The sequence below is a fragment of the Periplaneta americana genome, chromosome 4 (assembly GCF_040183065.1).
Source record: "Periplaneta americana isolate PAMFEO1 chromosome 4, P.americana_PAMFEO1_priV1, whole genome shotgun sequence".
NCBI lineage: Eukaryota > Metazoa > Arthropoda > Insecta > Blattodea > Blattidae > Periplaneta > Periplaneta americana.
The window spans coordinates 69,621,411-69,635,172 of record NC_091120.1 but is presented as its reverse complement, the minus strand read 5'-3'; the positions used below and the strand labels follow the sequence as shown (position 1 = coordinate 69,635,172).

Below are 13,762 nucleotides of genomic sequence, written 5' to 3'. Positions count from 1 at the left end.
GTATCACTACAAGACACAGAACCATTTCCCATTCAAATAGCAAACCCATTTCTTAGTGCCCATATGGGGGCGTGTCTAATTCTCCTACCTAAGCAGTCGAACTATACGATGTCGATCTTGATTTCTGTCGAACTTAAAAACTTCCACTGTATTAAGAAAAGTTAGTAATAATGAAAAAAAAATACACCATTACTGGGATAGATGAAAATTCACCCACCAACCCCAAACAAAGCTAACACTGCAGCACGAAACACCCCTTTCTTCACGGATACTCACACAGCACTGGACTTCTTGAAAATACCTGAAAGCAGGAGTCTATGTGGAATGCTGCTATCAACCGTTACAAAATTCCACTGGATGAATTTTCACTCCTCCTAGTGTTTAAGGGTTAATCACATAGCTAATAGTGTTGCTGTTCATATCTTTGTGCCATTAAACACTAGAAGTTGTTATATGTCCAATAATTGGCATAATACTTAATACCAATTTTAATGGATTTATAACTGAAATGGAAATGAAAAATAATCATAAAAATTTTCGTTTTCTGTATTGCACACAAAAGGCGTTCTTCGTAATTTTACAAAATAAGGCAAACTGCACATTTAAGTCGATAAGTAGAATCAATGTGCATTAAATTACATACAACTGTTTATAATAATAACTTCTCTGACATTTTTCTACTTCTGAAGATATGATTTTTGTCCACTGCCGTGGAGTAAAGGTTAGCATGTCTGACTGTCAAACGAGCGGGTCTGTGTTCAGACCTTGATTGCGAAAAGTTATCTGGTTGACCTGGTTGAGGTTCATCCGTGATTTTCCCTCAAATAATTAGGAGTAAATGCTTGGATAACTTCCGGCGCTGGACTCTAGTTTCGTTTCACTGGAATTATCACTTTCATTTTGACTCAGACACTATATAACCGTCGCAGTTGATAAAGCGTCGTAAATAAGTTCAGAAATTTAAACTTTAAAGTAATCTAAATAGTAAAATAAGCTAGTGGTTTACAAAGAGATTCTAGACGTATTCCCTTCTTGTCAAAATAAGCAACAGTACATTCAAATCAGGTTGTAGGCGAGAAAGTAGTAAAATGTTTCTATATGAATATATAAGAAAGGAAATTTAAAACTTGTGATGGTTGATTCTTTAATATATAGAACAGTTGTCTTCCTGCACCCACTCCATTTTCATAAGGATTCTTCCAAGTTTAAGGGTCAGAAGTTAGGCCAAAAAAAAAAAAAAACCTTAAGAGTAACTTTGTACGTAAATTTTTCTCTCGAGAAATAATTTTTCCTTTGATATGAAGCATAACTTAAAAATTGGAAATTTATCTTTCGAAGAGGTAGAAAAATTCAAATATCTTGGAGCAACAATAACAAATATAAATGACACTCGGGAGGAAATTAAACGCAGAATAAATATGGGAAATGCCTGTTATTCATCGGTTGAGAAGCTTTTGTCTTCAAGTCTGCTATCAAAAAATCTTAAAGTTAGAATTTATAAAATAGTTATATTATGGGTTGTTCTGTATGGTTGTGAAACTTGAACTCTCACTTTGAGAGAGGAATAGAGATTAAGACTGTTTGAGAATAAAGTAGCTACTTATGAAAATATTTGTGGCTAAGAGGAATGAATTTACAGGAGAATGGAGAAAGTTAAACAACTCAGAACTGCATCAATTATGTTCTTCACCTGGCACAATTAGGAACATTAAGTCCAGACGTTTGAGATGGGCATGTAGCACGTATGGGCGAATCCAAAAATGTATATAGAGTGTTAGTTGGGAGACCGGAGGGAAACAGACCTCTGGGGAGGCCGAGACGTAGATGGGAGGATAATATTAAAATGGATTTGAAGGAGTTGGGATATGATGATAGAGACTGGATTAATCTTGCACAGGATAGGCACCGATGGTGGGCTTATGTGAGGGCGGTAATGAACCTCTGGGTTCCTTAAAAGTCATTTGTAAGTTAGTAAGTAATGAAGCATACTTTTCCATTTGTCTGTCTGTTTATGTATTGCATTCGATAACGAAAATCGCTTAATGGATATTCATGTGAATTGCTGGAATGCTTTTGATTTAAAGTTTTACTAAAACTTTAATAATGTATTAATTAATTTTTGTCATTCCCGGAGGAATTAGCTCGTGGATACGGATTATAAACCGAATCCTTTCAACTAATTTACGAGAAGTGGCAGGCTGGCAGGCAGACGGCATGCCTTCTATTTGGGATATATGGTCATTATAAATTGTTAGTTTCAAATAAATGACTCCATAGTTTTTCACTAATATGAATATATTTCTTGTACGTTATTCAGGATGTTCAAATGTGTATTTTCCCGAAAATCCCAAAGTTAATTCTTTCAGCATCGCAGTATTTTCACTTTTTAGTAGAGATGGCGAGTACGTGTGAAAGTGACTTTGTTCTCTTTCTTGGCATCTGTCTCGAATTATTCATCCCATGTGTGAATTGGTACATCTGAGAAAGTTTTCTTAATTTTTTATCAGAGCTTGTAGAGTATTTTTCGACTTCAAATAGCAAAGAAAATAAGCTAATAATAAAGCAGCAATAAATGTTGCTGAATATTTTTGAAATTGCTATAATTCAAGAGGTCTAACAAATATGTAAACAAAAATTTGAATGGCAAGTCGTTTTACTGCAACAACTTACTTTATGCATGTAAAATTGAAATCCCTCAGCAATCAGGTAACTTTATCAGGCGATTGGAACCCCACTCATCTTCGCCACTGCCTTTCCTCCCCCATCATCCCTTCCTCATCATCCCGTTTCTGGGTTTTCAGATCACTCTACCGGGGGCCTCCCGAAGCTGCTGACTCTCTCGACCGGCCTCCGTGGATTGTAGTTCAGCGACGTAGGATGGCTTCTGCAATGGCACCCGAGGCGCACGTACTCGGGGGAGGAGTTTCGCCTCGGACCGACAGGGGAGCCGAAGCAGTAATAGTATATAGATTCTGTGGGCTGTAGGGACCGGTCGATCAGGGAGTCATGCGGTTAGGGCGGTACGTAGGGGATCTGTATCATGCAACTCATCCCATATCGATGGTTAGCACAATAGATCTCAATAGGTCGCAGTGCTGGGCCATCCGTGCCCCCTCAGTTAAATTCCATTCCATTCGAAGGTAACGTTAAACGTGCTTGCGACTTCGGTGTTAGCTTAAGGTTCTATTTTAGTATAGATTTTAAATTGTTTGGATATTTTCGACTTTGAATAATCTGAATTCAAACTTGAAGATAAATGACTGTAATGCCAAAGTAATAAGTGCATAATTGAAAATAGTGCAACAAACTTGAAATATGTCTTCTTTCTTCTTCTTCTTCTTCTTCTTCTTCTTCTTCTTCTTCTTCTTCTTCTTCTTCTTCTTCTTCTTCTTCTTCCAATCCCTGATGCTGTTAGGCGTCGGGTTCACCTCTCTCCGTCCATCTCTTCCAAATTTTTATATAAGCATTATGTTTTAGGTGCCTCATGAGTAATGCCGCATTGGTATCACTTATTAGATTCCAATCAGTTTTCGAACTGTTTACTAAACATACATACATACGTAGGCTACATACGTACATACATACATACATACATACATACATACATACATACATACATACATACATACATACATACATACATACATACATACATACATACACGCCTAAACGATGGCGGTTTTCGTATTCTCTTCTCTAAAAATTATAGTAACATTACATACACACATCATCACATTACTTACCGGTAATTTTTAACTTCAAACCAATACTGAAATGGACCTAGTCTCAGAAAACATCGTTAATTTCTTAATAAGTTACATCATAATATGATTATACAATTGAAATAATAATAATAATAATAATAATAATAATAATAATAATAATAATAATAATAATAATAATAATAATAATAATAATAATCCACCGCGGTAACTCAGTCGGTTGTGACACTTGCCTGCCGATCAAGAGTTGTGCCTGGGCGTGGGTTCGATTCCCGCTTGATCTAATTACCGTGATTGGTTTTTCCGAAGTTTTCCCCAACAGTAAGAAAATGTCAAGTAATCTATGGCAAATCCGCGTTCTCTTCTCGCCGAACACCATCTCACTATCACCAATTCGATCGACACTAAATAACGTAGTAGTTGATACAGCGTCGTTAAATAGCCAAGTAAAATTAAAATAATTATAATAAATAATGTGAATGCCTTAATGAACGTGAAAATCACTACAATGCATGGATTATTAGCACCATCTGTTCCTCTCAATTGTTTAAATTTTATCCCATAGAAAATAAATTGAATTATTCAGCGAATGTTGCTATTGAGTTAACTCATTAATATATTATAGATTGTACGCAACAATGCAGTGTTTTAATAATTATACATTACAATCGTCGGTTGTAGCCAATTTCTTATGGAAAGATCTGTAAGAATATGTTTTTATGAAGGTATTTTTTTTCATAAGAAGAAATAAATATAGATGAATGAAGTCTTAGCAATGAAACAAATGTTCATCGTGTGCTGGCGACAAAGTGAAACATTGCAGCAATTCATGTGAATTGTTATTATGGAAAACCAGACCTCAGTCACAAAATAAATTTTAACGCTCGTGAAATACGAAAATTGGCCCAAATTGCAACAGTTTGGAAGTTTTTCCTAATTCGTTATTTGGACCATTTATTTCTGGCATATATTCAATATGATTATTTTATGCTATTTTCTCATTTTTTAATTATACATTTTACTCATACCTGCACGCATTTCTTGGCAACGCGAATTGTGTTGGAACACTCTTATTCTGTTGCATTTCCTTTCGATTTATGCATAATCAGGCTTGTATAATATTATGAACATACGGTAATTTAAAACATATTTTTATATCTATACAGTTACTGAGAAAACTTTATATAAAGAATGTGTTTGGTTTGATATTAAAGGTATACATTTTATAGCACTGTTTAATTTATTTGTCTCTTAGTACTGACATTGAAAGTACCCAGAAAGCTGGTTAATGCGGTCTACTTTAAGTCATATATTTTATTATGTTTCATTATTGATAATTCTCTCAACTGACAATATTTCAGATCATTATGAAGCCTAAGCTGCAAAGGATCCGATAGCTACCGCCATCTGACATTCAAGCCGTGAACTCGCTGCACAACTGAAATATGAAAGTTGTTACATTATGTTCGTGATCTTGTTTCGTTTCAATCCATTACAATGGAAACAAACTGAATTTTCAGTTGCATTTTATTGGCATCGTTCTTCTGTCCATTTGCATATTTGAATCCGGAAACCTGTGTCAATGTCTTTAAATTATATATAAAATTTTTAATAATCAAGACGTTGAAGTTTGTAAATTAACAAAAATTAAATTATTAATATTACACCCATTCACTCTTGATACGATTTTCTTTTATCGAAAGAGATATAAAGTCGAAGGTTTCATGTATTCTAATTGGGACACACATAGCAACCTCCCAGATCAAGCAGGCAATAAGGAAAATGTATTTGATGCTTGTAGTCCACTTTCAAGTTTTTGATGAAGCCACTTAGATGCTACTGTGTTACCACTATGTCCTGTAGCCCTGCTGTTCAATTCAGAGATCCTAAAAACGTCTAAATACAGATTATAGTACGTATTTCTTATTCTCTTTTGCACGATAGTGTTTGTTGTTGTATTTACAGCTATTGTTGTCAGGCTTTGAAAGTTAGAATTTCTACACAGAAACTTGTTGCTAGGGAAACCATTCTTCATAGCATAAAACTGTACTGAAATAAACCCATTACAATGCATTCATTGTTACTTAGTTACCATTACAGTATAGTTTTGGGAAGACTTTGGAATAATATTGCTCTAAATTTTCAATGATAATAAAAATATGAACATGCAAAAATGTTGTATAATGCACGTTTGTGAAGTGCATTACAAAATTTCGGAAATATAAAAACTCTTCTTGCTTGTTTCTCAAACTTTTCCTTCATTTTCTAAAAAGCATTTCCCAGCCTTGTATCGTAATATACTATTACCGCGTTCATCCATCCAAGCTAAATTAAGCATTAAAGTTCTGAAAGTAACCATTCCAGATATACCGTAAATATGAAATTCATAATATATGTTAGATTAATATAACATATGGTATTAATTAATCCTATTTAGATTAAAAATAACGGTGGTAATAGATGCAATATTTGAGACTACTCTTTGACGCAGAATGAAAGTATTATCGTGAGTAGGAATCTGGTGTATTCATTCATTCATTCATACATAGTGTCCTGTCCAAAGGCAGGTCTTTCACTGCAAACCCAGCATTCTCCAGTCATTATTTTCTGCTTTCCGCTTTGTCTCTTCATATGATCCATATATCTTAATGTGGTATATAATCTGATATCTTCTTCTGCTCCGAACTCTTCTCCCGTTCACCATTCCTTCCAGTGCATCCTTCAGTAGGCAGTTTCTTCTCAACCAGTAACCCAACCAATTCCTTTTTCTCTTTCTGGTTAGTTTCAGCATCATTCTTTCTTCATACACTCTTTCCAACACAGCTACGTTTCTTATTCTGTCTGTCCACTTCACAGGCTCCATCCTTCTCCATATCCACATTTCAAATGCTTCTAGTCGCTTCTCTTCACTTCGTCGTAATGTCCATGCTTCTGCCCCATGCAATGCTACACTCCACACAAAGCACTTCACTAGTCTTTTTCTTAGTTCTTCCTCTTGAGGTCCGCAGAAGATGCTCCTTATTCTATTAAAAGCTTCCTTTGCCAATGCTATTCTCCTTTTGACTTCTTCGGGTGTATTAATGGATAGTTTTCATAATAATGCCGTGTTGCCTTAAGTGAAGGTTAGACGTCGTCCTGATTCCACTTTCTTATGTCCCACTTTGTGTCCGTCCAACACAAATTAGAAAGAAGTTCAAATAGATTTTCGATAAGCCTACCTATAAGCAAGAATACACTGCCTTATTAAATTATTCCATTACAACAATACAATGGTATTCATTATTCTTATGCAGATGACACAGTTTTACTTTTTGATGGAAAAACCTGGGGTAGGCCTATGATACATATAATAATTCAAATAATGGACTTAGATTAATAAAAAAAAAGGTTTGACATAAATTATCTTTCTATCAACTAAAATAATGCCATAATTTTTCCATTCCCATTATCTGAAAAATGTAATAAACCTCCTACATCTATGTATATTAAGTATTAAAATACATAATTCTGATGTTGCCTTATACGATGTAAATGTCCGATTAGCAGTCGTCTGAAGTTAAATACTTAGACATAATTTTCGACAGTCATTTAAAATTAAAACAACACATTAATTACTTTTGTAATAAATTACATAAAATAATATATTATTTTGTTTTATTGAGGAATTACTTGTCAATAAGTTTATTACGTACAATATACAGTACTTAACTTTATTTCATTCGGTAATTATGTATTATGGAGTTATAGGATGAGGTAATAATAATAATAATCCGTGGCGCTACAGCCCGTGAAGGGCCTAGACCGACCAGCCGGCTGCTGGCCTCACGCCCACATGCCGAAGCAGAGGTGGACGATCATCCAACCAGAATGGAGGTATCGTGTGGTTAGCACGATGATCCCCCCAGCCGTTATAGCTGGTATTCGCAACCGGATTTCGCTACCTATCGTAGCTCCCCAAGTGCATCACGATGCTGGGTGGGTACCGGACCCATACACTGACCGAAATTTCATGAGAAAATTTCTTCTCCCATGAGGATTCGAACCAGCGCGCATTCCGTAACGCGAGCCCTAGGCAGGATGCCTTAGACCGCGACACCACGGCGCGGGACATAGGATGAGGTAGCTTATTTAAAACCAATTTTAATCTACTTTATTTATTACAGAGGAAAATAACTTAAATATATCTTCATAAACCTATTCATTTTCCAAGTCAAAATTGTTTTTAGGTTTTAATATTCTTAAAATAAGATAAATTTATTATATTGTATTAATAAAATTCATACATAAAAATTGAAATAATTTTGAATTGTATTCTCATAATTAAGAAACAAAAGGTATGAATTCTTTAAGATTGTTTGAACCAAAATGCAACACTGCTACAGTATTTAATCATAGTAGTAATTTAGGCCCAAGAATATAATATAACAAATTTATATTTAAATAACCAAATCTTGTCAAATCGAATAGTTCTAGTATTAAATTTAAAAAGTTGTGTATGGATTTTATAGATAATGAAAAATTGTAAATTTAAATTTTATATATTCATATTGCGTAGCAAATATAAGACAAATTGTATTATATACTTCCTAATTTCAATTCAGAAATCGGCCCCTGAGTACGAGTTCTACTCTTTCAGGAGTGAGTTAAAGTTTTTTTCTGTTCATATTATATTACATATTACTAGAAACAGAGAATCCTTACTGTCATTGTGACAAACTTTAACAAAAATTCTATAAAGATTTTATTTAGCAGAGGTTGGTCATTTCATGCATTACAACTATAATATTGTTTACAGACGGGGATTTTTAAGGTACTTACTTAATTATTTACTTATTAGGCCTACTTGCTGTTGTAGAGAACCCGGAGGTTCATTGCCTCCCTCACATACTGTGTCTGTTATCGGTCCCTATCCTGAGCAAGATTAATCCAGTCTCTACAATCATATCCCAACCCTCTCAAATCCATTTTTATATTATCCTCTCATAGTATAGGACCATGACTTGCTTCTGAACACTACTCTCTACCACTAGCTAAAACTCTACCTGCTGGGAAAAGCGCTCCCTACTTCCTAGCTAAAACATCAGTGAACTGGCTGGGGGACACGGACAACTACAGCGTGGATAACAATGACGTCACGCTGCAACTAAATAACAACAAAACTGCTGGAAGGTTCGATGGCTATCATGACGGCTGTACAAGTTGTTCTACTACGCTGGCAAGATTTTGCGAAATTTCCGTACTCTCATCTCGTTCAAATAAAAGAGAGCATAAACTATTTATTTCTTGAACCAGTAGTAACAACTAGTCCGTTGACATGTTCGCTCATAAGCCATTAACATATTGTTTTTACGTTGTGCTCATTACAAACAACACAGCAGAACACACCGCCATGACACAACACTGCACCATGTCATTCGTCTGCTAATTCCCGCCCTATACAAGAACCAATCAGATTCAGTGAAGGCGGCTGATGGAGACTGCCACCACCTCTGCAACCTGATGGAACCGGTGCGACACCGGTGGAGCATCAGTGACGTCATCGTTGAAATTGGGAACACCGTGATGCCTGCTCAGCGCTGAGATTCGGAATACACTCCTGGTTAATGTTTGTAAACAAAACGCACGGACCAAGGATGCCTATCCTGATAGACCTACTTTATCCGAGCCATACTTATAAGTTTCCCTAATGATAAGAATAAAAATCAGAATCGTAGGGATATTACTTACCGAGCAAAACATTGTTAACACTTAGGGAAAAATACTTTTTTTTTAGAAAAGTATTCATTTCGAACTTATATGGCATTAGAAAATTTTTTTGTACTTAATCTAAGGAATGTTTTAAAATCTGCACAGTTATGTTACATCCATGCTATAGCCTATATTAAATGTAAACAAAGTCTGATCAGTATTTCATATGTCACTATACACAGATATTGAGATAGTATGTATGTCCAAAACTATATTTTTTGGACTGGGATGCTGAAGATGTGTATTTCCTGAAACTCTCAAAATGTTTTCTGCAGTATCCTGTTCTTTCTTTTATGCTTCAGGTAATGAGAAACTAAATAAAACCATGTTTTTCATTGACCTCCTCCTTTACCTTGAAATTAAAATCTTCAATAACAGTCAGAAATATGTCATGTTTCGAATATCACTTAATTATAATTTCAAAAGAACAAGAGTTAGATGCAAGGTTTCTACGAGTGCAGGCGCATATTTCTCCTGTTATTTCTGCCATTATGCCAACATCGAATAACGTCTTAAGTAGTCTCAGTACAAAGCAAACATTCAAAACATTAAACTAACATGCTACAGCCGTGGATCACATATTAACATGCATTTATATAATAGGCTTACATTTGACTTGACCCAGTTGCCAAATAAATACAAAACGTTTCGAATGACATTTCATAAAGTTTGGCGCAAAGTTCGCCGCAGGGAAGTCTAGCTAAGACTGGTGTGATAACTATCTCTCGTTGCCATAACAACCGTGGAGAAGGTAGGACACTTAGAAGATATAACACCACCGGCAAGTTGTCGAGATTAGAATAACATGTTATTATATAATATAAAAAGCCCCTCGGGTCTGGTAGCTTTGTTTATTTGGAATAGCGGCAACTTTTTGATAGCCTGATGAGATGTAAACACAAAATACGTAACTATCTTGTCTTTCCGGTTTCTAAAACGATCGGTGGATAGGTGACGTCTATTGTTTGCAATTATTGTGCGGAACTGGTTATAATATCAAAATATTATACGTAGGCGCTTTACATGTAACTTCCGTCGGCCTAAGGTATCTCGTAAAGTAGAAAAATGTTTCACGGTACGTAAACTTCACGCATTGTGCTCATACTACGTGATTAATGGAAGATTCAAACTTTTTTTACAGGAAAATATTTAATTTATACCCAATTCAAGAAATTTATGCCCTGAAGAAAGCGTATGACATGAATGAGTTTCTTGTTAAATTTTTTACTCAGTTGACAGCATGCTTCGTATGCAAGGAAGCGGTAGATTCTGTCAGGTTTTAGTGAAAACACTGCAGGTTTTCTCAGAAGATTTTTATCTTCCTGCCATTATTATTACATCATACTTATATTATAGCTTTGGTATAGGCTCTTAATAGAGAGTTGTTGCAACAGAGGCAGGCGTAAGATGACACAGTCCACTTTCACAAACAGTTTTGAATATTAGTGTAGGCAATTTTATAAACAAATTACAAAATTATTTTATGCTACTAGTCTATAATTGAAGACACGAAAGTGAACAGCCCATTATTTGCTGGTAATCAAGTGACTGTTACTAAGTCAAGGAACAAGTTACTGAAGCAACCCTATAAATATCCGTTATTATAATATGTTTTAAGAATTTACTGTTAGGCTTGAACAATTATAAAAATATAATATAGGTCTATATAATTTACTGTTCATCGAAATTACAAGAAAAATGTTCTTTTTCTAGATTGTACACATAACACATTCTTATTACCCCGAAAACTAACACATTCGGATATATTTCTGTCTTCCTCCGACAAGTTTAGCGCTGGGACCTGGGGTATTCTTGCCATCGGTGCGGGGGGGTTGCAGGTAGATTCTTTTGTTGCTACAAACAAACCGAGCCGAGAGGAGTGGGAAATATTAATCGTCCAAAAATATGCAGTCTTCAATCTTCTCCCTGATATTAGCTATGTTAATATTATATGAATTACTCATTAAATATTTCAGTTACAAGTCATTTTTAAGGAAACATGCTGTGGAAAATTTTTGGTTTTATTCTATTGGAATTTTATAATATGTGTGATTGGTATCGTGAAAAACAGATTCCTATAATGTCATGCAAAATCATTTGTTGGTGATATCTTAAAATACAAAATCAAGTAGTTACACTTCTCAAGTGAGTTCAGCAGTACAGTGGGGCCTATATTTAAATTAATTACTTAACAAATTTAATTCAATTTCTACTAATCACTCAATTTTATATTATGATTCTTTTCATTTATATTATTTTAGTTTTATTATGATTTTTCTTTTTATTTATTTTATTGTATTTGTATTTCTGGTGGTGTGATGGCCTTAACTTCACCAAAATAAATAATAAATAAGTAGTAAATAAATACATGACTAAGTTAATCCATAAATAAATAACTTAAATAAAAAATAAATAAAATTTTCTACAATACTTAACTTCTCTGAACACGTAAGTACGAATGGTTGTATCTCTATCTCGCCAAAAATACCTTATAAAACGAATAGGCATACTGCTCTCGTAAATTGGGCGAATGTTTTCAGTATGATTGTACTTCCTTCCAGACTGCCGCTGTCACTGTCCCCTCCCACTCTAGTACCGCGCTAGACTAGTCGGAACCGCATTTCTCTCAGCACTAAACCCCTCAGAGGATGACAGTAAATATCCGTTATTATAATATGTTTTAAGAGTTAACTGTTAGGCTTGAACAATTATAAAAATATAATATAGGCCTATATAATTTACTGTTCATCGAAATTACAAGAAAAATGTTCGTTTTCTAGATTGTACACATAAGACATTCTTATTATCCCAAAAACTAACACATTCGGATATATTTCTAACTGTGTGGTTGAGGTTTTGGAATAAATTCATATAAAAATAGTAGTAGTAATATATTTATGAAAATTGACATTTAAAGTTGATATATATAGGACTACTCAAATTCAAAAACTTTATTTTATTTTCACATGAATTTCTGCACTAATTGTTTTGTTTTTAATGTTATATATGTATGTATTTAATGCTCAACCAGATTGATTCAACATCGTTTGGTTTCTGGCAGACCAGTACAAACTCCCCATAGAGAATTTAAAATTTACAAGTTTTTTTACAGACATTTAAAATGTTTCCAATTCATAACAGAATTTTCTTCATTACAAACGACGCACTGAGGTGATGGTAAAATACCCAGTTTATATAAATATTCCGCCAGGCAATCGTGTCCTGTGGCAATCCTTATGGCAGCTACAGTCTCTTTACGGCGATGATCAGGAAGTGTCTCTGACTTGTCAACAAGACCAGCCCATTCTTGCCATCACTCTTTATTTGAAGATCTGAGAGAAACTCATTCTTAAATGAGCGGTTAACTAATCGTTTCAAGTTGTGATACGAAAGTTGGGAGGTCGTCCGTAACAATATTTCGGACCCCTTTTTTGCTAGGGAGTCCGCGATCTCATTCCCTGAAATACCAACATGAGAAGGTATCCACTGGAGACAACGACGACTTCTAACGCCTTGAGTGAGGCAAGGGATTTTCTGATCTCGACAGTTCTTGATGTCACTAATATTGTTGCTATGGTAAATTAAATAAATAAACAGCATTACTTCTTACTGCTTGATTAATAAAGGACGTAGCCTACCCGTAATTTGCATATCCCTTTCGCGTTGTTGCTGTTTTCAGTGCCATTGATTTTAGGAGCTTATTATATTTCTTATTACTATACTTTAATTATACAGGCTGAACCATAAGTAATGTAATTATTTTCATGGGGTTATTCTTTGAGATATTTCTAACAAAAAATTAATACAATTTTGCTCGTTTTTGCTTCTCTTTCGAGATAGAAATGGTTTCTTATGAAACATTTCCTAGCGTGTTTAACGAAAGCCATTGATTGAATTTCCAATATGCTCAGTCAGTTGAAGAGAGCAATGTATTACGATAATAAATGATTGAAATAATTTTGGTTTTGTCCTTTAAACATGCAAATTTGATCCGAACAAAATGTAATTTTTTGTTCTGAAAAGGAATTTTACAGTGTGACATTTGTTCGGATCAAATTTCTGCACATTTAAAGGACAAAACTAATATATATTTCAATATTATTATATACTTTTCGATAATATTTATAATACAATATTATTATTATTTCATTTCTGAAGAAACACACATTTTTCACTACATGAATCACAACTGGGCAGGAATTAATAGAATTCGTTTACCATGAATTTTTGCAAAATATTATATTCTTTGAAGATTTTAACTAAAATGTGTTACTTTATTTAATTGATAAACT

General features: G+C 34.3%; 1 protein-coding gene across 1 annotated transcript in view; it reads right to left on the bottom strand.

The window, feature by feature from the left end:
* Window positions 1–13,762, bottom strand: part of LOC138698918 (uncharacterized) — a 72,780-nt gene that overhangs the window by 31,965 nt on the left and 27,053 nt on the right. Inside the window, exon 3 of the mRNA XM_069825114.1 lies at window positions 3,309–3,444. Within this exon, the coding sequence (XP_069681215.1) occupies window positions 3,309–3,444 (136 nt within the window). The remainder of the gene's footprint in view (window positions 1–3,308; window positions 3,445–13,762) is intronic.